This window comes from Megalops cyprinoides, chromosome 19, assembly GCF_013368585.1.
Source record: "Megalops cyprinoides isolate fMegCyp1 chromosome 19, fMegCyp1.pri, whole genome shotgun sequence".
Taxonomy (NCBI): Eukaryota; Metazoa; Chordata; class Actinopteri; order Elopiformes; family Megalopidae; genus Megalops; species Megalops cyprinoides.
This window is the reverse complement of record NC_050601.1, coordinates 15736506-15764464: the sequence shown is the minus strand read 5'-3', so window position 1 is coordinate 15764464 and position 27959 is coordinate 15736506. Positions and strand designations below refer to the sequence as shown.

General features: G+C 42.5%; 1 protein-coding gene across 2 annotated transcripts; it reads right to left on the bottom strand.

Annotated features, from left to right (window-relative positions):
- Window positions 1-1767: 1767 nt before the first annotated feature.
- On the bottom strand, window positions 1768-27390 carry LOC118794210 (signal transducer and activator of transcription 3). 2 transcript variants are annotated; one of them, XM_036552416.1, is made up of 23 exons: window positions 27289-27390; window positions 18696-18855; window positions 16471-16714; window positions 16016-16108; window positions 15551-15632; window positions 15219-15319; window positions 14658-14809; window positions 13705-13863; window positions 13287-13379; window positions 13020-13079; window positions 12836-12865; window positions 12602-12695; window positions 12261-12308; window positions 11853-11936; window positions 10582-10680; window positions 10250-10385; window positions 9774-9826; window positions 9580-9674; window positions 9025-9164; window positions 8306-8521; window positions 7968-8010; window positions 3212-3318; window positions 1768-3047 (listed from the first exon to the last, which is right to left on the bottom strand). In XM_036552416.1, exons 2-23 carry the CDS (start codon window positions 18821-18823, stop codon window positions 2995-2997), a joined length of 2310 nt encoding a protein of 769 aa, XP_036408309.1. In that variant the 5' UTR covers window positions 18824-18855; window positions 27289-27390; the 3' UTR covers window positions 1768-2994. The 2 variants fall into 2 exon arrangements, with proteins under 2 accessions (XP_036408309.1, XP_036408308.1); XM_036552415.1 differs by having other exon boundaries at window positions 8309-8521; window positions 27289-27361.
- Between the last annotated feature and the right edge of the window lie 569 nt (window positions 27391-27959).

Genomic DNA, 27959 nt, shown 5'->3' with positions numbered 1-27959 from the left:
CAGCCTGACTGAGGAGCATGCTGAAACCGAACAAAGGAGTGCATTAAAAAAAGGACAACTTTGTGCCTAAAAACACCCTGTTACTGGAGTGCCAGGCATATTATCTGCCTTTTGGTCTAAATTCTTAATTACATAATTGGACCAATTATTTTATGCTACATTAATGGTGACAATGTGCATCTGGTGAAATGTGGAGTACCCGGTGCTCATGGTTTCTGTGCATTAAAGTGGAGCAATAACTGTTATAATTATGTTATTAGGGGGCTGGATGGATGAAACAAAGCTAAGATCTCCAGCACTCCGGAATCATGCCTCCTCATCATTGCGCTTTCATCCGATACGTTATTCTTTCAAACTGACAGCACAATCAAAGTCACAGCATAATCATCAGTTCCACAGGATATGACAGAATAATGTGCGCTTTTCACTTCTCCCACTAGCCAACTGCACAGTGAAATGCTGTTTGTTTATCAAATATGTGAATCGGAGAAAAAAGTACTTTTTCTAAGTCTTTGTGATTGGGAATTTCTGCTTAAAAGATAGTTAGACCTACTTCCCTGTAAGCAACTAGCACACCAATGGCAGATGAAGATGAATTAGTGGCATTTTTTTATAAAAGGGATCTGAAACCCTGAAATGAAATGCAGCTTTTTTTCTTGCAAAGGAAACCCTTGGATAAACAACTCTTTAACCTTTCACAGAGATATTACATTATTGTCATTTAGCAGAGTGAATTACATTTTTTTTTTCCATTTAAACCACTGGATATTTGCTGAGGCAAGTATGGGTTAGGTGTCTTGCCCACGGGTACAGTAGCAGTGCCCCAGCAGGGAATGGAACCATTGACCTTTTGGTTACAAGCCCTGCTCCTTAGCGCTATACCACACTAATGGTCACTTGCATCTGAGTATCCCCGACTTGCTCAAAGTAGCAGACTAAAAAAAAATGTCTGAAAGTAATCCCATGCTTTATCGTTTTGATTAATAATAACAGCAATCATTTTCAGCATGCTATTTCAGCAAATGCTACTCATGAAATTTACGTGAATGCATTATGAGAATCAAACCCAGCCAACTGGAAGACCGGACAGCGGGAAACTTTCCTGGTCACTTATAGCTGGCTGGGAAAGAACCTACAGTCATCAGGGACAACGAAATAAAAGAAGACTAGGAACAGAACTTTTTAACAAAAACTGTGATGATTTCTTGTATGCATCCTGCGCTTGAATGCTGGATTGAGAATAGCAAAGTGTGTCCTGGAAGGCTGAAGCCTGATCCTCCGCTCCCTGTCAATGACGCAAGCGGCTCCCGCTACCAGCCAGAAACCTGCATTTACAGGTAACACTTAAACGTGAAAAAAAACCTCTTTTTTAACAGACAGATTTCTTATCCCTTCATGAAGCCGAGAATTCTGTGAATGGTCTTGTGATTGTAACACTGTGTGGTACATGCACTGTAATGATTTCGTCCTTTAGGCACTGTGTGACAAGAACGGTTTCCCCTTTCATGAAGTCATCCTCCATCCTCCCAAGGACTTCACAGCAATCTGGTTTCCCTTTGTCCGTTTTGCTTTTCACAGATCCTGAAAGAACCATTTTCATGTTTTGAGATGTTGTGTCCTTTCTGATTCACAATGGCAATTTAAGGTCCCTGTTAGTTCAGAGCGAAAAAACTTCTCCACCTAAAGGCAGACATCACTATCTTTCTGCTGAAATACACAGGAATTCAAACGAAACGCCACATATCCAAAACAACCATTTAATTTCAGACACTACTGAAAATGCACGGTACAGCACAATATTCTGCATGGTGATGGCAGTTAACAACCTCTGTAGTAATGGTTGGGCTCAGCCTCAAGTGCTGTTTATCATGATGACCAGTAAAAGATAAATATTTCAAACATGTTTATGTGAAAAGGCTTTAAGGATAAGAAATGTTCCAGCTGTGAGTCAAGATACTTGTTTTCTAAAGCACCATTCACCACAAATTACTACTGGGTGCTTTCAGAAAAAGATAAACGGGCAGAAAAAATGGTCTTTACACAGTAAATATTATTCCGTTATTACATTAATATAAATTTTAAAGCATAAACGCAAAAGAACCTTTCTCTGAGGCCTTGGGCTTGTTTTCATTTGGTCCTGGTAAGTTCAAAAGTGGTATTAGACAGTTCTCCATAGCTGTGATAGTATTCTGCAAGTTTGCCAAAGTTCCTCACCCACAGTCTCGTGAGATAAGGACAGTTCAAACCTCTTGTTTAAAAAAAAAAGTTATTGGACTGCTTCTATACATGACCCAAACCCAATGGTGCCAAACAGCGAACTTGAACGGCACACAAAGAGCAAAGAGTATATCATACAAATTACATTCAAAAACAAAAGCCTACATATGCCATTTGCAAAGCATATACTTAACAACCAGCTTCTCTCCCACAGTATCAATAGCTTACACAGCAATATCTAGCTCACAGCATTTCAAAGAAACATTTACAAGTTACATTACATTTCAGAAACCCTTCCTGACCACCCACGCAGGGAAGTTAAAAGATACATATACAGTATACAGTATAACTATATTCACTACATAAAAAAATAAAAATACTTTCATAATTGTTTTTTTATCATTAGGGAGATGATTATGAAATACAACTGACACAAGCAGCTGTTCTGCCCATAAACAAACTGATCCAACCCAGTGAGCTTTTTGAGTCAGCATTAACCAGAAAAATAGCATTGGTGCTTCTGTGGCATGGAATGGTGCCGCTCCAACAAAGTGCTGATGCGTCATTAACAAAAATGAACAATCAAACAACAGTAATAATAAAACGATAATAGTCATGGTGTAGGGGACTGCTGTGCAGCTAGGTTTGGGTGGAGAGATAACACCCACCAATATAATAGGTGGGTGAGTGAGACACATGCATGACAGGGTAGGAGCCTGAGGAAAAATGAATACACCGAATCGGCACGGCGCTGTTTTCACCACGCGCAGGTCCGCCTCACATGGGCGAGGCCACGTCAGAGCTGAACTCCATGTCCAGAGTGAGGGATTCTGGGAAGGCAAAACAGAAATAGCACTGAATAAGACATCCAGCTCAGTGGCATGCAGCTCAACCCAATGCCCCCTCCCCCTCCCCACCACTACCCCATTAACAGTAACATTAACGGAAAATCCCTGGGCTTGAGACAGGATTCAGGAGCCTGCGGTGAGCTCACCTAGCGGACCCCCAGGGTTGGCTTCTGCCCCATCGTTGTGCATCAGCATTGAGTCCAGGGTACGAGGGGACATGGGGAACAGATCGCTGGTGTTTCCAGAGTTAGTTCTGTAACAGACCGGAGAACAGAAATGAAAGAGGCAATGCAAACATGGACGCAGGTTACACCTGCAGGTGCATCTATTTTAATACTAACAATCTGTAATAGAGAACTAAACCCAGTCTCCACCAAGTGAAAGAAATCAAGAGAGCCATCACACCCGTTTGAGGTAAATACAGAAGTACAGAATAATTTCGGACTGGTCAATATGTTTCTTGATCCACTGTGCAGGAGGACTGTGATTGCTCAAGTTTTTTATGGTTAGTGAAAGATTCTGAGAATGTGTCAGTATCCAGGCCTTGAACGAGGAGAGTGACAGCGCTGCAGGCATTATGTGTCACTGACAGAGTTTTTCCAACCCTGAAGCAGCACGCAGCTGATGGAGCCTGTCTGTGTGCTGTTTATGAAGGCACACACTGCACTAGAACAGTGTGTTCCTCCTGCTCTGCAGGTCATCACTCCTTTTCATGATTTGGACTCACTGACACATAATATTTGCCGAAAGAGTTAGTAAGACTGTTAATGACCCCCTCAAAGGCACGGCATTAATAAGGTAAGTGGGTGAAATGAGGAGCTCCCGCAACTACCAAAAATGGGCATGGGCTTGACCCTCACTTTAAAAATGGTTCAATGTGGCGTTTCGGTTGCCCTGCCCAACACTGAACTAATATGTGTCATGGAAACAATGTCCAACTGCGTCATTGCCAATGTACATATTAACATTAATTTATTTTGCAGACACTTTCACCCAGAGCAACTTAAAAGTGCATTCAATAGGGTTATGCGAGGGGCCGCAGAGATACCCAAGCATTAGTGCCATCCTTGAAATATGGTGCCACTATGAGAAACACTGTCACAAAAGGAATAAGTGCCGTCATAACAATAGTGGAAAATGACTACTGGTGTAACCAATCGAACAAAGTTACGGTTATGTGCAGGGGTAAGACACATCCATGTACACATGAAAGAGCTCTGCTTTCATTTTCAACATACTCATTTGCTCAACTCTGGGGCATTTTACTTGAAATAGCAACATTTTGAGACTGATTTAGCAACGTTTCTGGCCCGAGAAGAGAACTGAACCCTCAACAAAGTGTTCTTACATCCTCACATGTGGCAGGAGGACTGCAAAACCAGATTATTTCCAGCACTGCCATCACCACTCCACAGCAGAACCTTCTCCCCTTGTTGGCCAACACAATTTACTAAGCAATTAAATGCCGCCAGTGGGTATGATCTGGACCGTGTTTCCCAACCCCAACCACTTCAATAATGCCAAGACGATCATCCAAATGAAATCCAAAGCCATAAAAGAGAAAAAAAAAACATTTTTCATAAGACCCCTCATAGCACAGAATCAAAACAGGATGCGATTAGGAAAGAGAGTACATCAGGGAGATACATGGACACCTGAGGTCCAAACCCAACCACACCCACATACACACATACACACGAGCATACCCGCACACACACTCTCCATGTCACCGCCCTGCCCTGCCCAGCAATCCATCAGCTCACCCTCCAGCATATCCAAGAAGAGGTAGGTGCGCCTACGGAGACAGGGCAGTTTCTCACTCAGCACCGCCACAAATCTCCCTCTCTGCCCCCCCCCCGAACTGAACTGATATGAACCCTTTAATGCAAACAGATGCGTGGAACGTAACTAGCTATAGCGTTGAACATAGGGGCAAACATAACTTGAGGAACAGCAAGAACATTTTGGGTTTTTTGTAACTCGGTGATGGTTTCAACAAATTTCTATAAAGCTTTCATACATTCTTCTACAACTCCCTATCGACTGACATGAGTGAGAGTGTTGTATTCCAAGAGCTCTAAACACTAACTGCTTTCAGTTCCTCTGTCATGGGCAATGTTCACATTTTTGCTGCTGGCTGACAGAACAGGTGACAGTAGCAGAGGGAGAGCAATTTCAGCCTCTTGATTGGGAAAGATATGAAAGTCACCAAAATAACTTGGTTGATTGAGAGAAACGTTTCTTTCCAGATACGTGTCAAGTAACTTTCAGTTTCCATGGTGAAAAAAAGCCTCAAGATCTTAAAGGTCAATGCCCTGAAACTTAGGGGCCTAGAAAAACCCTTCACATTAAAATGTGAAAATTTCACCATATCTTTTTGACTCAAAAAATATAAGCTCTCCCAAATTCAGGTGTTTGAATTACTGTAATATCTTGTTCAGAACCCAGGTTATGACATTTAACTTCCAAAATAAAATGGAATACAATCGGAATGGAGATTTTAAATGTACTTTTGTCCAATTCCATTGAGAGGTAAGAAAAATAAGACCCCAACACTAAACTTGATTGTCGGTAAACAAGTTGCAATTCTGTGTTTCATTTCTATAACAATATAAAAACAACACCTGCAAGCATTTTACATGAAAAATACCACCACTCTTAGGAAAATATAATGAAATGATAAAACAAATTTAACTGGACACCAACGGAACTGACCACTGAGCCAAAATTTACAAAGGCAGACACTTGAAGCTGATCAGAGAATGGATGTTAAATATTTATATATAAAGGTTTGAAAGAATGATTAAAAAAATGTTCACCATCCTAGATGAATTTGCAGAGAGTGAACATCAATGGCACTGATGGTACACTATATGGCCAAAAGTATGTGGATACCTCTCCTAATTATTGAGTTTAGGTGTTTAAGCCACACCAATTGTTAAAAGATGATAAAAATCAAGTACATAGCCATGCAATCTCCATAGACAAACCTTGGAAGTAGAATGGGTTGTACTGGAGGGCTCAGTGACTTTAAACGTGGCACTGTCATAGGATGCAATCTTTGCCACAAGCCAGTTCGCAAAATTTCTGCCCTGCTAGATCTGCCCCGATCAACTGTAAGTGCTATTATTGTCAAGTGGAAGCGTCTAGGAGCAGCAACAGCTCAGCGACAAAGCAGTTGACCACGCAAACTTACAGAGCATGGCCGTGCTGAAGTGCGTAGCACGTAAAAACCGCCTATCCTCTGTTGAATCACTCACTACAGAGTTCCAAACTGTCTCTGGCTGCAACTTCAGCACAAGAACTGTGCATCGGGAGCTTCATGAAGTGGGTTTCCATGGCCGAGCAGCTGCACACAAGCCCAACATCACTATGCGCAATGCTAAGCGAAAGCTGGAGTGGTGCAAAGCACGCCGCCATTGGACTCTGGAGCAGTGGAATCGCGTTCTCTGGAGTGATGAATCACACTTCACTATCTGGCAGTCTGATGGACAGATCTGGGTTTGGCGGACACTAGGAGAGCGCTACCTACTGGAATGCACAGTGCCTACTGTAAAGTTTGGTGGAGGAGGGATAATGGTCTGGGGCTGTTTTTCAAGGTTTGGGCTAGGCCCCTTAGTTTCAGTGAAGGATAACATTAATGCTAAAGCATACAAAGACATTTTAGACAATTGTATGCTTCCAACTTTGTGGCAACAGTTTGGGGAAGGCCCTTTCCTGTGCCAGCATGACTGTGCCCCTGTGCACAAAACAACATCCATAAACAAATGGTTTGATGAGTTTGGTGTGGAGGAACTCCAGTGCAACTGCACCGACCCCTGACCTCAACCCCACCGAACACCTTTTGGATGAATTAGAACGTTGATTGCGAGCCAGGTCTTCTCGTCCAACATCAGTGCCTGACCTCACAAATGCTCTTTTGGCTGAATGGGCTCAAATTCCCACAGACACACTCCAAAATCTTGTGGAAAGCCTTCCCAGAGTGGAGGCTGTTATAGCTGCAAAGGAGGGGGGTGGGGGCAACTCCATATTAATGCCCATGGTTTTGGAATGGGATGTCCAATAAGCTCATATAGATGTGATGGTCAGGTGTCCACATACTTTTGGCCATATAGTGTATCACTGAATGAATCCTCCCTTGATTGACTATAATACATTTTTGGACCAGCAGTAAAATAACCTGTTATTAACTCAGTTAAACCAGAGCTGCTAGAAACAATGCTCACATTGATACAAGCTAAGTCATTTAAAAATCTGGCTACAGTATTGCTATACATAGACATCTCTCCCAAAGTTTTCTGTACTCAGATATTTTTATGACAAGGTTGCAGACAAATCTTTCTAGGGACATTGCTTACAAACAGAATTTTTCCATGTCAGAAACATGAGAGGAAAAAATACACAAAATTGGATCTTATGTTTACAGCATTGCTTGGCTATGTTTGAGCACTGTTAATGAATTTTGGTAAGCTAACACCACACAATTGCCGGCACCAGAAAGTAAAGGTAACCTGGCTAAATGAAATGAACAGATGTTGGCTGTCCTGGCCAACATTTCCTGGTTATTATTTCAACACTGAAATCCAACTCTGGTTGTGTAACCAGCTACTTAATATCCTTGGTAATAAGTGATATGTTAGTTTTCAGAGTAACAATGGCTATCTGGGGGTAGCTAATGTTAAAGTTAGCTAACATTAGCTAAGGGGAAGTGAGTTTACATTACATAAAAATGAAACAATTTCATCCAATGCTTCTTATAAACTGCAGGGTTAAAAGTAATTTTCAATCATTTTTGGCTATTTGCCAAAAACACAGGGTAGCAGCATCTGACAGGCATCTGTAGACTGCCAAGATTTATCACCATGTGGAACTGGATGGGCTACTGAGGGTAAGGATACTTACGGGGTAACGCAGATGAACTTCGTCTTCAAATATGGCACAGTGGCTGTTATAAATGAACAAAACAAAGGACCAGGTTAGAATAGCACAACACTAACACTGAGTGTACTTGCTAATTAGATAAATACATAAATAAATAATATGCACATCAATAAACAAATAAACCCCAGTAAGGACTAGTTGAGAAGCACAAGCAAATCTATGTGTTGTCTGTTACCTCTCGCAAAACAATGCCCAGATACCGAGTTGGGTTTAAAAGGGGTGATGGTTTTCTCCTCATTCATGGCTCGACTGGCTTCCACAGCAAAAGGAGAGTTTTACAGGTAAGGAAAACTTACTACTACCTGGGTCGGTCAGGTCGGGCTGCTCCATGGCCTCGGCGCGGCAGTACTTCCCGAAGGCCTCCTCCTTGGGGATCTCAGGGAAGAGGTAGACCAGCGGCGAGACCAGGATGTTGGTGGCGTCCATTATCTTGTAGCCCATGATGATCTCGGCGAAGGACATGCTGTTGAGCTGCTGTTTGGTGTAGGGCTCCACTGACTGGATCTGTGTTTTACCTGGAGACACGCATGCACACACAGACACATGCTGCGAGTTACAGAAAGAGGGGGCAAGTGTCTTACCTGGAGATACGCATACACACTAGGCACAAATTGTGAGATGAAGAGGCAGAGGGTAACGGGAAGGGCGGGAGTGCAACATTCAGAGTGAGAACATTGGTCCCATGTCAAAAGCTCCTGACACAGGTCAATAATTTACTGCTAAGGAGGATGTGTTTCCCAGAACTGGTGTTCTGGGAAGAGAGTGTTGGAAGAGCTCATGCACCCACCAGTGCCGGGTTCCTTTGGTTTTTTAATGACCCTTTTACAGGCATCCAATTTAGACACGGGAAAGCAGTTCACTTGACTGCCTCTCCCAAAGAAAGCCATCATATCAGGCTCAGGCAAAATGAAAAGATAAGGTTAATGTTAATGTCTAATGCACGGTGCGTTCTTTAGCGCCGACCCCTTGGTCTACGCTTCCCAGGGAGGGTCTGTGAGGAAAACTGCAGGGGTCATACCGCTGATGTCCTTCTCCACCCAGGTGAAGGTGATGCCGCCCTCCTTGCTACTCTCGCTGAAGCGCAGCAGGAAGGTCCCCGGGGGCTTGGGGCTCAGGATGGCCCTCTCCCTCTCCTTGCTGATGAAGCCCATGATGTACCTGCGATGTGCAAATTAGGACGCACGGAAACGTCAGCTTCCAAGGCGTGACGCAATCCCCACAACAAGACGTGACGCTCTGCTTTGTCTCCTGCTCCTGTCTGGGCCACTGCGAAACCCATCTGCTGAACACAATACCCTGCGGCTACATTTCTGTATATTACTGGTGTGTTAGGCCAGGACAGTGGTGGTGATTACTTACAGAGATTATAACTTAAAACAAACAACTTATTGTCTCATTAATAATGAACACTAGTCTGTTTTCATGTCTCCAGGATGAACAATACACTGACAGAGGTGTCAGTGGGAAAGTACTGGTAGCCAACAACCTCACTAGTGTACAACCTGTCTCTAAACATTACTACTGTGCTGTGAGTCCCAGAGAAGCCATCTCAAATCCGTCTGTAAACTCTCACCCTTCATTCCAGAGTGCCAGGATGTACTTCTTCACCAGGTCGATGATGTTGTCCAGCCACACCCAGAATGAGAAGCCTTTGCCAGCCATGTTTTCCTGGGTTCATGCAAAACATAAGGAGGTAAATCACTTAAAACCCAATGGGGAAATATACGTGCAACCAAGTCAATGGCTAACAATGAAAGTTGTACATACTTTGCAGAACTTGGCCCAGGTGATCTGGCATCCAGAGTAGTTCACACATGGCCCTGCAGAAATCACACAGAGTAAGGATATTATGGCCAACAAGAAGGAATGAAGGATAAAAAGGAAAAAAGGGAGAAAGAACAGGGAGTGAGATCAATTAAAAAAGATCAATTAAAAGGGGTAGCCAGAAAACACATGTATACAGCAGAGTCATGGAACGTGGACAGTGATGTCGAAGCAGTGATGTCGAAGTAAAGAGAGTGTAGTGACAGAGAAAGTATAGAGACAGACGCGGTCAGTATACTGACAGAGACACCACAGGTACACAGACAACAGTCAGACTAATGGCAGAGATAATGTAGTGAGAGACACAGTCAGAATAACAATACAGAGACTGTAGTGACAGAAATACATTCAGTATAACAACAAAGAGAAGGTAGTGACAGAAACAGCATGGAGCAAAGTCCATGGCGTCTCTTCCTCACCCAGCAGTTTCTCAGCCAGTGTGGTCAGCTGATCGATGGTGAGCCCCCTCTTGGTAGTGGAGGAGAACTGCCAACTCAGGACCTCAGCCACCTGGTCCCATGTTGCCACTGGTGGCTTGGTAAAGAAGTTCACATTCTGGAGTACAGAAAGGAAAATGCATCAAACACTTAATACAGATAGTACAGCACTTAAGACAGCTATACAAATGCTTATTCAGGACGCACCAGCGGCCCATGTATTTCTAACATACTGAGGTATTGCTACTTTTTACAATAGCAAACAATACTAGCAATGGAGCAATGGCCAGCCACCAGGGGGCATACTGTCTTACCTTGGGATGGTTGGTAAGCATGTTGTACCACAGGATGGAGGCCCACGCATTGGGCATCTGACAGATGTTGGAGATCACAACCACTGGCAGGGAGTGGGTCTGCAAAGAGGGAAACACACAAAGCCCTTAGCACCACTCCCCTCTCCTAACAACATTTAGACATTGCAAGTAGCAAAAGAGAAGGTGGATCAAAATGTCTCTCTTTAAAATGCAAGTCATAAGCATATATGCGCTACTCTATTTCCCTCTTGCAAGCCTAAATCACATGGGGTTTTTCCAGCCCTTAAAATGGCTAAAACTATGACATGAGGAGGAAAACCTCTCTGGGTCAGTCAATGTAGACAATTATTGGTTTTACATCAACTGCTAAACTGCACAGTTGAAATTAAGGCTTAAGACACAGCGTTCCTTCAGGATGAGGGTTTTGTAGCCCTGTATTATTGTCAAAAAGCTTTAGAACAAAATGATGCTGATATAACCAGCAGGAACCAAGGTGTGTCTCTGTTGATGGCTCATTTGCCATTTTAGCATATAATGAATAGGGCAATACAAACAAGCAAATAAAATCAGTGCCCGCTAAATTGCCAGTATAAGTGGAAACCACATTCTATATTGGGCTAATACATCATTTACAACATAGTTCCGCAGGCTGCAACACAATCACACAATGAGCAATAAGCAGCTTGTTTGGCGCTAATGAGTTGTCAGTGTGGGGGCTGAACCGGAACACACAAAGACAATTTTCCCCCTCAGAGAGGGATAATTACCGCGGCAAATGCATTTTCACACAGCGGCGCTGGGAGCTGCTAACAGCGCTTAAGAAGCTCTGCTTCCTCCCAGCCTACTCAATCAAGAAATTAATTCCTCTTTTGTCTGAGCCGCAGAATGGCTTTCTGTCAGGGAGGATTTTGGGTGGGGGGGGTTGGGGGGGGTTGAGTAGGGGCCTGAGTGAGAGATCCCTCTGAGGCACGCTCTGCTCAGCACACAGAAGCCTCAGCTTGAGGGATGGATAATCAGCTGTAACACCTGTGATAGCCCATGATTACAACCTCGCCTCCCTGCTAGCGTGAAATCCAATCTTTGGTGCCCGTAGGGCAAGATTACACGCTATCTGCTTAATTAGCGGGGGCTGGGAGCCGCGCACTGTCAGACGCAGTATAGTTGTTACAACCCCATTGAAAGAAAGGTTTTTGATATTTAATTACATAATAACAGCAAGGGCATGTTTGGGATGGAGACTGTTTTCCGGCAAATTCGCAGAGAGTTCTCACCTCCAGGTCCATCTTCAAGCCTTGATGGTAGACTTCTGTCTCGAAGGTAATGAGATGGAGCTCCTCTGTCACAATCAGAGACGCCTGGGGACAAAGGGTCAGAGATCTCACACACACACCATAAACTTCCCGTCTGCAGAAACTGATGTGGACAGCTGTGTAAACTGAGGCAGCCTTGGCTATAGATGATTGTGTTAGCACTAACAACAGCAAGTGACAGACACGCAAGCAACCCTTCCATTAGAAAGCACTGCGAAAAAGCAGTGAACTTTAGTCTCCCAATAGCAGTGTTGTAACGAGGCAGCACTGGAATGCTAGAAGCAGTACGGGAGGCCTGTACACCCAGGCCAGGCCAGGCCAGGCCAGGCCTAACCAGCAACAGGGCCTTAGCTCGAGCGCCATACTCACATCACCATTGGTCCTGCCACCGTTCCCACACCTCTGCTCCCTCAGGGTCTGGAAAGTACAAACACTTGTCAGTGCCAGCTTTCATCTACCAGGAAATATAAACCTATATATAAACATAACTTCCCAAACAATTTAATTTCATTCAAAAAAAAAAAAAAAAAAAGTGCCGTGAAAACTCTTGAGGGCAAAGAAATATTGTACTGGATACGAAAAGTGTTTTCGTTTCAGTTAGTAGGATCTGAACTTTTGTTGGGGTTGTTGTGCCATTTATGTGTGTCACATTTTAGAGTTATCAATGACGACATACAAACAGAAAGTGTCCCATAATTCCCTGCACTCACCAGATGTTTGAACTCTGCAGACAGACTGCCATTGTTGGACTCCTCCATGTTCATTACTTTCGTGTTGGTGCCAAGGATGTTGAACTTACGGGACCTGGAACATCAAAGTTTATAAATGTTCAAGTGTCAGAATCCTTGAGAGCACCCTTCTGAATTTTCTAGGCCTTGTGACTTCCTTGTGAAATGTTGAAAGGTATGCTTTTGCTATCTGCAAAGCAGGAAATAACATCTTACCCTCGCAGGGCGGCTACATCCCCTGATTCTCTGTAGAAACAATAACAATGAGATGATTATTAATATTTATATATTAAACACATGCAAGTAGTCAGAACCACAACAATAGATACAGAACTATTCATGCAAACATATTCTCTGAATACCTTAAAAGTATCAAAAATTTGGATGATCCATAACTCACTTGTCAATGCACACTTTAATTTTTAGCTGGTAATTCAATTCAGGAAACTTCACCAGTAACCTGTGAGAGAAAGCAGCATTTACATCCATAAACTAACAAAAAAACACAACAATTTCTACAGTACAGAAAACTATCAGCAACAATGTTAAATATCTGCACGTACACATGAATTAATAAATTGTCATACTTAGAATCCTCAATAACAAGCATTCAGAATGGACAGCAAGTTGATGGCAGGCTTCCGCATGGCTGGAATGTGGCATTTACCTGACTTTAGTGGTGAACTGAACCCCGGTTTTGATGACGAGAGGCCTGTCCGGGTGCATGGGCATACAGGGCTGACGCTCCACCACGAATGCACTGCAATACCAGCACAAAACAGGAGGGGGAGTGCATTAGAGACTGTGGGATGCTGGTGGCCAAACATATGCTGAAAAAATAATGAGCTAGCGGAGAAGTAGTTTAGCTTGTTATTCTTGAAATGGCTGTGTGCTATTTGCTAAAGAATTGAAGGAAATGAAAGCATACACATAAACTTACACTGTTACAAAGAAAGAAAAGATGAGAACAGTGCAAAGCGAGTACAGAGTATAAAGAACTGGAAAGTGCGTGTCCATGCAGACATTGGCTCTTCACAGCGACAACGCTGGCTAGCAGTGAGCTCCAGAACAGGCAGGCTGCCCACCATTTCATGAGGTTCTTGAAGATGTCCACGATCTTCTCCTCCAGGGCAGGCCGGTGTTGAATGATTGGGTCCCCCTTGTAGGACACTTTCTGCTGCAGCTCCTCCAGCTTCTTGATTTGCTGGCGAATCTGCAGCTGGGACTCGGCCAGGGACGTGATCCTGGGAGAGGGGCTCATACAATCACTACTGCGCTGACAATCCGGTCCATTACAACCTATATATGGAAACTCCAGTCCAGAGGGGGCAATATAGCTCGCTACCAATTCAGGGATCTTCTACACTGCATGTATGTGTCTTACATTTACTCCTTTGGCACATGCTCTTATCCAGAGCAACTAACAAATACATTCTTAAGACCACTGCAAAGATGTAAGTCATACCATTCATGATAACAACATATCTATACTTGCCTTACCAACAATGTCTGGTTTGGCTTGACATCATTATCTTTTATAATGTTACTGACCATACAGCTAACTACACATCATTAAGGTCTCATAATGTGTGTGACACAGGGATAAACAAAGACATTAGCATGGAGAAATGGATGTGGCATTTTATACTCTTATTAGCTCTTTGGATGAAAAAACTACTGCTTTTCAAATACCACACACTGATTTTGAGCTAAAATGGCCTATCTGGATATCGAATTGTATTCTTCACATCAGTCAGACACATTAATAGACTATGCGCTCACATAACTGCGGTAAACTCAGCATGACACAGCAATAACTCCAACATTATTGGAAATATTATGACGGGTCGTATTTCTGAAAGCATTAACATCCCTTTTTTTAAAATAATGAAAAAAAACTTCAGAGCCTCACAGGGGCAAAAAAGGACACCAACTGCCAAATCACAGAAAAAAAATAAGGCAATGTTTTACTGCAGTGCACCACAGTGTGGGGACTGACTGATATGTTATGGTATGGAGGGCAGCACTGGTGACCTACCAGGTCTCCAGGCGGTCCAGGCAGATGTTGGGGGGCCCCCCGATACAGGCTATCTGCTGCCTCCTCTTCCAGTCAGCCAGCTCTTCATCCATTAGATTCTTCTGCACAAAGTCCATGGCTGAAAGCAGCCCGGCCATCTCAGTGACGATTTGCTACAACAAGAGATGGAGAGGGGGCAGTGTTCAACCTTCAGAATCTTCCATCCACTTGTGACCTTCCATCCACTGTATTTCATCGTAGCTGTTTGCACCCATTTCCTTGCTTTTACCACACTTTTCCTCATTTCTGAGGTGTTTCTTATTCCGCTGTTCTACTTGGTCACTTGTTAATGCCTTTCTCTATCTCCAACAGACTGACATAAAACCAACAGTGTCCAACAGACTGGTAACAATTTTGTATTTTGGGCTGCAAATGATAAAGAGTATAAAATGCCCCTCACCTGTACCTTCTGTGTTGGTTGCAGTTCTTAATCTGAAAAACTGCCCTACTAACTGCCATTGCAAATGCAGGCAGTTTGCTCTTTTCTAGATGGGGGGCTCTGTACATGGGTGCAATGCCTACCCTTCTGAGCTGGTCCAGGGCGCTCAGCATCTGCTCCAGCTGAGACATCTTCTGCCTGGTGGCTGCCGCCTGGCTGTTGCCATTCAGGTCCTGAGACAGCTCTGTAGTACAAGAGTGTCATTTTGCAACCGGTTACGCATCACCAACTGAACTGTATTTCCTATTTCAAAATCTGCAAGATACTCGTGCAGTCCAGTAGGATGGTTCAGACCTCTTAAAATATAAATATGCGCACTTGAAGTAAACTTTTTAAAGAGCATTTGATTTCCCTAAAAGCAGACTACAAAGTCATTGCAACCTGCACTCCTGGCAATCAATGCCATAAACCTCACCTCCTTGGCTTTTCAGAGTCTTGTAATTGAAGTCAAAATCATCCTGCAGGTTCTCCAGCATTTTCATTTTTTGCTCCATATCCTGTGAATAACAACAGAGTGATAAAAATCTATAAATCTAATAAATGTCTGGCAGTGCAACTCAAACTTAACAGCAGAGTGCTAACCAAACGTGAATCAGGAAATCCATTCAACAAATTATTACATGCTGGTTGTACTATACTGTATATTACAACAGTGAAAGCATTTCTGAGGGGTACTTTCATGGTTTTTTCCTGAAACATTAGCATACCAAAGCTGTGTTAAAATTTAACAGCTTTAATTGGCTTTGTATCCGTATCTCAGAAAAAGGTCAACAAGTAGTAAAATGTCAACCCCACGGAGTGGTTTTACTGGATGTGAAAAAATCTGCAACAGGCAGCCCTTTGTGGAACATGGACTGTTTAGTGGGTTTTGGTACCTCACCTGTACCCTCTTCCTGACGTCCTGCAGGTTGTGCTCCAGGATCTGCTGCTTTTCTGTCACCACGGTCCCCGAGGGGTGTGCCACCTGCCCTTCCTGTTGGGACACAGTTTTAGAGAAGACTGTGAGGAACACATACATCTGGAACCCCAGCTGAGTTATATTCAAAGTTGCTACTTGTGGGGTAGATGGTGCTGATCAGTGTATGGAAGTGTGGGGTGGTCAGTTTCCATGTGCCGCTTAGTTTGTGGAGTGTAAAGAGGTACAATACTGCATGCCGATTGGTCGAGGAGTGCTTGGAGGTGCATTTCTAAGTGCTGATTTGCTGGGCAATGTAGGGAGGTGTGACATTGCGGGCTGACTGATTGGGGAGTTAGATGGTAAGTTCATACACCCTGATTGGTGGGAGGCGCATCACTTCATGCCGATTGGTCAGGACACGCAGGGCGCTCCGGTACCTGAGCGGCGGCGGTGGCGGTCTGCAGGAGGCGCTGTTCCTCCCACAGGCAGCGGGCCACGATGCGGGCGATCTCCACGGGCTTCTCCAGGTACTTGCTCTGCAGGTGCTGCTTGATCCGCCTCAGGTTGTGCTGGTACAGCACGTTGTTCTCCTGCAGGAAGCGGCTGTACTGCTGGTCCATCTCCCCCAGGAGGTTGTGAAACACCAGCGTGGCGTGGGACTCCTTGTTGGCAGCATAGGCCCTGAATAAAGGATACATATATATACATACAATAAGGAAGTAGAGATAGCCCTTTCTAGATGATGGCTGATTCAAAATTCCAATTTTTGCTGACTCAGATGGTAAAAATGTGAATATGAAGCCATGCCATAACTTCTACACCAAGTCACTTACAAATAAGCATCTACACAACATCAGTATTCACATTACGGGGAGGGAAATAACACTGGTTTTGAATTGCAATTAGTCTACATTATAAATTACGTTGATGAATTACCTTGATATTTACTGTTCAGACTCTGTTCAGATGCAAATGAATAAAATATCTGATGGCTAACTAGTTTGATGACTAGTATGTTTATTTTGTCCTCTGGTGTAATGGATGATGTACGAATATAAAGTAATACATTAACAAATGTTAATATTAACAAAACAGTCCTAGTTTTACTTAGCATTCACTCCATTTTAATGTGCCAAAGCATATATTTCATTAAAAAGTAGCAAATAATCTATGATTCAAGTAAAATGAACAAGACTTATTTCCATAAAACTGGAAGACATTTGTGTCATTATCAGTACAGCTGGTTCATAATCAATTTGAACTGTTTTCCATCCATTTTTGTGATATAATTCACAACAGCCACCTTTTTTTTTCTTATTCATTCATGGCACATCAAAGGACAATGTGTCACAACAAAGGATCTGAAGTGAAAAAGTAAGCTAAGCTTTTGGATACTCATGCAGACATGTATTCGATATTTCAAACAGCTTTGAGGCAGACACATAAAACACAAGGGAGCATTTCATCAAAGGTAAGTATGTCAGATTCTCTAAACCACTGGAAGTTGCTGGTGGTCAAAGCTTCGTTAGCTAGAAATTCACATATCTTGGGGAAATTCCAAGTCACTGCCACTACTATCATACGAATCTGCCATCCTCTCAACTGTGCTTCACCTTTTCAATGTGCCTTCTCTCCATGCAATGTTTTTACAGCCCTGCATACACATAAATGAGCTTATGAGGTAGAAGTTGCTCTCGTTTCGATAATGAGTAATACAGCACCTGAAAAGGAAGGCATCTAATTCTGTCCCAAGCCCAAATACATTATTCAGTCACTCGCTGAGGAGTTCCCACAAAGCGCTTTCATCATGTCATAAAGAGTCTGATATAGACACATACCACTACAAGCCACGTGATGAGTATGATGCCAAAATGTGAACTGTAGTCTCTTGCCAGTTCCCTCCAAAATAAAAGGCCTGGGTTTCAGAATTCACTTTGCAGGTGTAGTTCTTAGAAAATTCCGTATGTTGGGATATTTCACTCTCATTCTCATTTTAAACTTTCTTGTACACACCTTAATCTTTTGTCTGATGAGGCTACTTAAACAAATGACAAATGAACTGGATTACATGGCTTTCTGCCAAAACACTACGCGCGCACGTGTGTGTGTTTGCGTGCAGGTGTGTGTACAGACAGCATCCTTTCATTTAGCAGAAATGGAAAGTTTAGCTGCAACTGTATGGGGGTGATTTGCATGAGAGACAGGTGGCACAAGGGTGAAATTGAGAACTACTGAGGAAATGAGAAGTTTGATCACACAAAAAGTTCTTTCGATGGGACAACATGACACCTGATTTTTCACAGGCCCTTGGTAAAGTGATGCAGTAGGGCAAAGTTCACATGGTAGCCTAACTTGCATAATGCCAACAGAAACACCAGCACCATCTGTTCCCATTTTGTGGGGGAATTCCACATGAACGTTCAGCCGTGCCACGTGAGCCTAAATCCCTTTCCCCCACATCCACATTGTACATTACATTACTGGTATTTAGTCGACACTCTTATCCAGAGCAACTTACTTTTTTTTTTTTTTTCCAATGTTATCCATTTATACAGCTTGGTTTTTACGGTACCTCGCCCCAGAGGGGGAACGAACCGGCAACCTTTCAGTTATGAGTCCTGCTCCTTAACCACTATGCTACACTGCCATCCATTGTACTCACCAGTCCTGGCTCTCAATCCATGGGGCGAGGAACTGGCGCAGCTCCATGGGGAAACTCTCACTGTACAGGTGGTAGAGCTGCTCCAGGTATCTGGGGTCCAGCTGCTGCAACTGGTTCCACTGGGCCATGCTGACCTTGGGCTCCTCAACCTGGACAGAGACTTGAGGAAGGAAAGAGGACAGTCAAGACGAGACCAGGAACAGAACGGCTGACTTTGTCCAACCAACTTTCCTCCTTCAGAGACAAACGTAACAAATGGCTTGGACTTCACAGACACATCGGCTTGGTTTGTTGCTCCCACAGACGGCCTCGCATAGAGCACAGCTGTGGAGGTACCAGTGGCCTAGCACAGCCACACTTTATTCAGAAAAGTCAACAGCAGCAGCACACATCCGCACATGCTTGAAACCTCAAAAGCCTATGCCAAAACGGCTGACGATACCCCAGGCTGTTTCCCAACCAGCACAGGAACTTCCTGTTTAGCTCAAAACGCAAGCTCAGTCAAGAAATGGAGACGAGAATGTCGCCCGTCCGGCAGGACCCTGCGGCTTTCAGATGACGCTTCAGCACATAACCAGCACTGAAGAGGAAAACTTCTCACACAGGCTAACCAAGACTCAGCTAAGGCTTCTCTACAAAACGAAACTCGCATGCACTTCCCCCAAGGTTTTCAAAAGACTGACGCACAGGATTTTTTTTATCAAATTTTTTTTAAGCACTGAGGTGACTCCTTAACAACGACATTATGTGACTCCTTAACAACGACGTCAACTACATCAGACAAGCAATTACTAGAAGGATATAGGGTAACTGATAAGAGCGCCTACTATGAACCAAAAAGTTCTTTCTGAGTAAGGTTATGAAGAGGAAGGGTCCTGACCATATTCTCATCAACACCAAAAGCAGTGCTCACACAACTGTAGCCAGCTGTCTGGAGCCCCAGGTCTAAGACCAGTTGAATTGTACACCTCAAACCATGAAGGGAACATACACAGGGAAATCCTGTTATTCAGATGCTCTTGTTTTGAAGAGAATGCTTGACTTGACTGACTGTTTTCATTACAGGGCACCGAGTTCAATCTGATCCTTCCATTCCATTCTACTTTATTCATAAGGAATAAGGAGATGTGAGCTGTCACTTTCGGGTCACATACTTGTAGATTTCCACAGGAATCTCTGAAATGATGGGGGCAGCCCCCCGACTTCATTTCCCGACTCCATTTTCCTTTTCAACATGAGGCGCAATGGACAGCCATACTGGTTTCACTCCTGAACTGACGGATAACAGACCGCTCTGTGTACTGCCAAACTAGTTCCATGGAATTCAAGACATTTCCCAACACTACTACCATCTCTACAGCAAACAGACAGAGGAAGAAAAGGTTCTGCCAACGAGTCACACACCAAGGAGAAGCGCATCCTCAGTGAATGCCTCACACGATCTTGCTATGGAGCTGCGATGCAGAAGTTACATGCAGATGGCTCTGTTCTTATATTTTTTACTTCTTGCTCTGCATCTCATTTGAGAGAACTTTCTGCATCATAACCGTCTATTGTAAACCAGTCAGACCAAACTCTTGAGGCTTAAATAATCTGCCGGTTGGTCTGTACACCTGTCCTCTTGTGGAGGTAGAGGAGCGTTCAAAGTGGCGCAAAGTGGTATGTGAAGAATTACAGCATTGTGCCATCAGAGAACTTTCCATGAACCTAAGTATCAGGCTTAAGCACGTAGCAACTTCAAGAGCATGAGGAGCACAGAGAAATGAATTCTTTAAGTCTCACTCTGAAGATCCCCATCCCTCCTTCTAGCATCATAAAGTTTTCCGGCTTGAAACTTTAATGTGTCTAGATTGCAAATATAGTCCTTGGTGGAAAAACTTTTCTTTTACTAATGTACACATTGACAATAGAACTAATATGGCTAACTTTGTTTGGATCTTTCCAATTGAAAACAAAACATTTCAAAATAACAGTAATCTTAGAATGTGCAGGACGTCACAGATGTGTCCCCTGCCATCTTGCGAGTTAAACTGAAGTTCAACCAGTGGAAGAACGCATCATCCAGATTTTCAAACTGAATGCAAATATGGTGTGCAGTATCATGTGTTCCATTGAGTGGCATTAGTTAAAAACGTGCTTTGTCAAATGAGAAACATTTTGAAAAATTCTTGAAAAAATAAAACTTCAACAGTGCTAGTAACTGCTAGAACAAAAACATCATTACACTATTTTAATCTAAATGGCCAAAATAAAACAGCTAACCCTAACCTAGCAATCGAAAATCTAGAATGAAAAACTATCAAGTAGCCAAAAACTGGCCCATAACTTCCTGCTATTTCACCTTCAATTCATTTCACGACAGCTTGACTTTTATTTTGTATATACAGGACTCATTAATCATTGTGGTTATGTCATGTGCTCCCACTTTGTGGGTCTGGACGCACTGGCTGTACGACCTATATGTGGATGCTTGCTGTGGTTTGAGTGAACTACTATGTGCAGCGCAGTCATCTGCATGTTTTGTAACTGAGCAATACATTATTCACTTACACTTCAGCACTGTTCTGAAGGTTTGTGCACTGATGTCACATGTATGCGGTGTCTTGTGCCACTGACAACAAATTGTGTTCAAAATAAGGTCTGCTGCCCTCACAGAATATACTGTGTGAGAGAGACGTCAACTAATAATCTTTATTATGAGCCACTAGCGAACAAGCATCCATTACCAAAAACGGCATTAACAAGACCTGGCTGATGGTGAGAGCATCTGCACTTAAGGAGACGTGTAATACGACACTTATTATACAAGTCATACTAAATTGTACCTCAGTCCTGAAACCTCGAAGTCCTTCAGAATGGGGCCGATGGAGAAATTTTGGTATCTTTGTTTTTCGATCATTGTGATACGTGGATTCATCAGCATAACGCATGGGAGGGGAACGCTACTTTTTTAAGAATATTCTTTTCCACTTACCAGAATGATATTACCAAACAAACAACCAACAACAAAAAATCTACTGACAACTGAAGAATCACACCAACTTGCTTTCGATTTCATGTTTACTTTGTCTGGGGCAACAGAAAAGGGACAAGGTTTCAACTTCAGGTGCAACTTTTGAACAGCATGTAACAAATGAAAACATTATTCCTTCCTCATCCAGTATGGAATCCAACCAAGCCAGGACACCTTGCAGGGAATTTCCAGCCTGTTACTTTCCATCACTTCCATGCATCTTAGCGATGAATACAAATAGTTATGCTGGTTATTGTTGCAACTGGCGTGTGAATCGACAGCAATTCACTACTTACAGCGACCACTCAGTCATCAAAGCTGCAGTCTAACTTCTGTTTATTCTGCAGACACCAGACAAACACACTTTCACTTTCTTTGAATGTTTCACGAAGCCACCAGACAACACAGCTGGACTTCAGCCAGGGTGATCCGGTGCACTGACTGGACAAAGCCTTCTCCAGTCTGCGGCATTACTCAGACCCACGGCATGAACAGGGCTGCAATCGCAATCAGAGTGACACCATCAAGAAGGAACAGATCAAAGCAGCTCGAATGGTCCACTCATTTCTAATTACGCTGAGTAATACTGGTCTCTGACAGCCAAAGGCGTACTTTTGATCTTGTGAGTTAAACTAAAGATCAACCAGTGGAAGAATGTACCATCCGGATTTTCAAACTGAATACAAATATGGGGCACAGCATCATATGTTCCACTGAGTGACAGGAGTTAAATGTGCTTTCAATGTTAAGCACATTTTAATGTTAAATGTGTTTTGTCGAATGGGAAACATCTTGAAATATTCTTGAAAAAAATAAAACAATAAGGCAAAAGCACATTTTTGATGACAAATCACGCTACCATAATACTGGAAAGGAAGAGACAGACACTCTACATTCTTCTACAGTAAGAGATGATGTAGAGTGTTCTTCAGTAAAAGATAGACCAGCCAGTGTATTCAGCAAATATCACTGATACTTAAGTCTTCCTGTTTTCATTTCCTCTGGTAGAATTTAAGGCCATCTTTTTATAACGGCATATGCCACCAAAAGCCACATGTGAAATGCTGACATGTGCTATATAGTTGTATAACATCCTGAGTGTCGTCACATGAAATTAGCCAGCATGGGGGTGTCATACTTATCCTCACAAAAAGCACAACGACTCATAGAATTTCTATGTGAATTTCTATTTCTAGTGAGTTTCAGTACCTAGGAACACGTCTTCAAAACCACACCCTATTTCAAATATAAAAAAGCTGGTCTGAAGAGTAAAGAAAAAATTACTGGCCCATGGAAAATGTAGTAATTACTGCACCACAAAGCCACAGGTCTGGCATGACATGAACATGCAAACTGCAACTTTTACTGGTTTATAGATAGTCTGTCGAGCTTAAAGTAGTATCTCAGGACTCAGTGTTCAACATCCCTTTTGTGTGGTAGCTGAACAGATACCTCAAGGCAACTGCAAGGCACAAACTCCATTATCACCAAGAATAAATGAGAAATAATATTATGATTATTTTGAGATCTTAATTACATTCCATGCCATTGCCAAGAAACAAAAAGTCTGCATTACAAATAATGATGTAGTAGCACCAATCGAAGCATCAGAGCTTGATTGTGGATCACACTGTATTAAAATACAAGAACCCATCTCTGAATAGGCTTTAAACTTTATTAAATGACAGAGTAATCAAATAACTTACCACTTTTTTCAAAAACTCTAATAACCAGATAATATTCTAGAAAATATGCTAGATGAATTCTAGATATTACCTTATGAAGGGTACCATACATTGTACTGACCAACGATTACCTGTCATTACCTGTCATTTACTCACCTTTGCAGACCTAAGGTTTGACTTAATTTTTTTATTCCCGCCTCTCATTTTGACAGGCAAAACAGAAAATGTGATTTAAAGAGTGCTATTGCGTTGCTTTCCCACTTAAAAGGTGTCATTTTTTTCCTCTGTTCACATTCACTCTTTTGTTTGTTATGTCACAGCAACAATTTTCAGAATAGCACTCACCACTAGAAAGGCCTCAAAGTCTGTGTTCAAAATATTCTCTACAGTACAAAATATAATCTACAGTTAACAATGTCTATCATTACTACAAAGAGCCAATGACACACACCAAGAAGTGACTAAAACTGCAGCAGTATAGAAAACAATGACTTTATCAGCTTACAACAGTCTTGCACAATTCAATGTCAAAGAACCAGTGACTGACTCAATATATTAAACACTACATAGCAGCAGACATTTATGAGGATGACCTATCAGAGTCGAAACAGCATAAATATTGTTGAACATGTCATTTCAATTCCCCTTAATATTCAAGCGTTGATGTTCAAAATTCATTTGTAAAATATATGCGTAACATACTGTCTTTGTGGTGATAACCTAATTGATGCAAATGACATAATGATTTTCTGACCTATTAACATAACTGACAAAAATAGCTCTGCCACACAGTGAGATAAATTTTTATCTTAGCAGAAACCCCGTCATACGTTTGATTGTTGATGACATCCGGAGAGACATACTGGGACGTTAGTGCTGACTGCTTTTGTTTTACACCTGACTATGTACTGTCAAAGTTGGCAATAACTGAGCATCCATAAGCTGGACCAAAAAATATCCAGTTTCAAAGGTATGCAATTGTGGACACTGGCAAAAATGCAAGCTGTGAAGGTAGCTGTGAAAACATGGGACATTGTAAAGTTGTTTATTTTGTGCTGTATAATAACAGCACGGTTAGGTTAGCCATCCTGAATTCCTAGACTACATCAAAAGGTCACTTATGAGACACATTAACAACCAGCTTGCAATGATTCGCTATGAGAGAGCCCTTTGAGGCACCAGCACTTCAAAGCTACACTGTTCTATGAAAGCAGATTCTGCAATATGGCGTAACGAAAAGAAATCCAAAAAAGACCTTTTCTGAAACAGCATAAACCAAGTCAAGCACTTGATGAAACTGACCCGATTAGAGGACAAACACCTGTGGTTCCCTCTGCAGGTGGTACAATATCCCTCCATAACCAGGAAGCTGGAACGAGGAGCGGCAAAAATTGCAAGGATGTTCCCAGCAATCCACTCACAGGCAATAGCGCTCCCATACTGGCCCTTTAAATAGAGGGACTACTACAGAGACAGAAACCCTTTTGAAGATCTTCTGTAATCTGCTGGGACACAAAACACCGCAACAGCTGAGAGCTAGTGGCAGCTACACACTCATAACACAAAGGCAACTTATCTCTGGGGTACGAAATGAGTGTGCACGCGTGAGCAGTATCATGTTGAGCACTGGCGCCGTACTGCTAACTTAGCCTAGCAATGGTTCTGCTGCAAATAAAGTCTCATTCAACTGCAGATTTACGAGCACATGTCCCACACCTTTACTACACTCATAACCCAAACAGAGCTGCCCTTCGTTTAGACGATGAATGAGCCTCATATGAAATTACCTTGATTTCCTCCAGCTGACTCCACACCAATCAAACCATTAAACAAGCCCTAGAATGCATGTTTCCATCTCGTATTCTCTGAATCTGCACCACAGCAGAACCACAGCAGCAGAAAAATCAGGCTGAAGACCACTGAATTATTCACACAGCAGTGCAAGGCCACCATCATGCTGCCAGCCTTTCTGACCTTCACTTTATTTTTGTAAGTGTGACACGCGACACTAAAAGTCCAAATAGTCCATTTCATCTTTGTTAGTGGACATCTTTCGGAATTCTTGCATAATGACATGAACTATAGAGCTATTAGATTTTACCAGAGGAAAGCTGACATGAAAACAGTTATTCTCAGCCTGTGCTCGTGAGAATGTTAGTGTGAACATCAGAAAAAGAGAACCATCAGGCACCTCATGTGAATATGCCAGTGAGGGAATAAGGGGAAAGATTTTCCTTGCTGGACGGGGAAAGGAGACAGAATGATCACTGTTTAAACTGAAATTGTGAGACACAACATCCCTCTAAAACACCAATGACTTCCAGACCTGAGCATGCCTTGAGGCGCTTCTAATTCACTGAATAAGGGCACCCAACCACAACTCAGACGTCCATGTCTGTTTAGTTTAATTGTAGGATATATTTTACTGGAGTAATGTATTGAATTACACAGCCATATTCACCGCAACAAAGCATAAGGTGCTAACGCTTGTTCGAACGTGATGCATGTGGCCAGCTATCGTCTTTTCACGCCACATTAGATGTTATGTGTTCGTATTCTGTTCTTGCTAAGTCACTCCGGCTGTGACTGAACAAACATGGAAGGTAATTAACAATTTGAAAATACATTCTGCGGTAGTGTTAGCGTCAAGTATTAGTCTGAGCTTCTCAGAACGAAAACAAAAAGGCCGACCATTAAAGATTTCACGTGACGAATTCTGATTAATACCAATGCGGAAATCCCCAATACAGTTCCGTGACACAGGTAAACAAATACACAAATACAAATACACAAATGCTCCTGTTGCGGAGGTGTGAGCCCATGCAGACCAGTGCTCACGCCTTGTTTTCATCTCACATCTTTCAAACCCATCACAATTCACATGGTTCGAATTTCATATGGACTCAGAAAATCATCATTACGCGCAAAAAAAAAAAAAAAAATCGGAATATAGAAATGTCAGCAGTTCACCAGGCAGTGGCCTAGCGGCGGAGGTATTTTCTCTTATTAATCTGTGGCGTCTATGAATGGATAAATTGACAGCGAAGAGGCGCAAACTAGCAAGCTACCCAGAAAAAACAACAGTCACAAAACAACATTACACATTATACAAGTATACATTAGCTATCTGGTGAGGTAACATGCCGCGCTTAGACACATAGATACCTACACAGCGGATTTTATTATTACAGGGTTTTATTCTTGCAAGTATTAGCCAGCTCGGTTACTGGGTGTATTTTTTACACACAGGGTATAGCTAGGCAGTCTGCATCAGCTATTAACGTTACTTGAGGGGACAAGCCTATCACCAATATTTAAAACATTAAATAAAACACCGAAAAAGATCCACTTTAAATGACGCTGATGTTTTCAGACTTCAACACCAACAACAACAAAGAAACAACCGTTAGCTAGCTGTTACCTGAATTTAGTAAACTGACAATTTGTAGCCATCGTCAGCTACCACTTGGTACTTTTCCGAACGGTGTGTCGTGCAACAATCATGCATCCAGGACACGCGACAGTAATCACACAGCTGGCTAGCTAACTGGCTAGATCTAGCATTTCAAAACACTTGAAGAACTGAAACACTGATGCCACGTTGTCCACAATAAAAACTGAGTGTTTCGTTAACAACAACATACACACTGTTGAATTAACGTTAGCTAACAATCCTTTCAGCCTGGTGACAATTTGTCTATTCGAGTAACGTAACAGAATGCAAACACTTCCCAAAGTAAAAACGATACCCCGGGCTGCTAGTTAGTTTAGCTACCAAGACTAACCAAGACGTCAACCAAATCTAACATGACACGATCTGAGAAAAAAAAAAGTTACGGCAGTATAAGAAGTTTCACCAACCCTGTCCCCACAGCAGAAAAAGACGACATCTTACCTGATTTGATGCTTGTGGAAATGTATATTATTCGGTTCGAAAAGTTGACTTTGCTCGACACGTTCCTTCCAACTCCGCTAAGCAAGCCACTCCTCTTTAAAGCAGAACAACCAAACTACTCGTAGGAAACGCTTAACAGACAGGTTGGAGGAGCATTAGCTGCTTCCGACGGGCCTTGATCGCTGAATTAAACATGAGTTTGTTCAGTCTTGTCCAATCCGTGTGCCGAAAACTCTTAAGGGGAGGTCTGAACAATCTGTTTATTGCTTACACCCACCGTTGCTGTTTCGAGAAATGCTTCCTCCCCCCGTTTCGGTGGGAAATTGTTCTTTTGCGGCTCACTTAACGGGGGAGGAAGTACATGTACTTAGAAAAGCCAGGCTGGAAGTCATCTGAATTACTGGCAGTGATTACGTCATCAGTAGTTTAATAAGACAAATGTAAGCTGGTGGTATTTCGAGCGACCCAAATTACTTCTTTTATTAATGCAAGAACAAAATATTTACATTACAATACCTTTACATTACATTGAAGCAACCATAAAAAAACGGTAGCATGGAAAAAAAACAACGTGAAGTGTCGGGGATGGCAACATACAAGCATAAAACATTACTAAAGGACGTATTGGTTCTAATACATTAAACACAGTAGACTTACATTTACTGAGACAA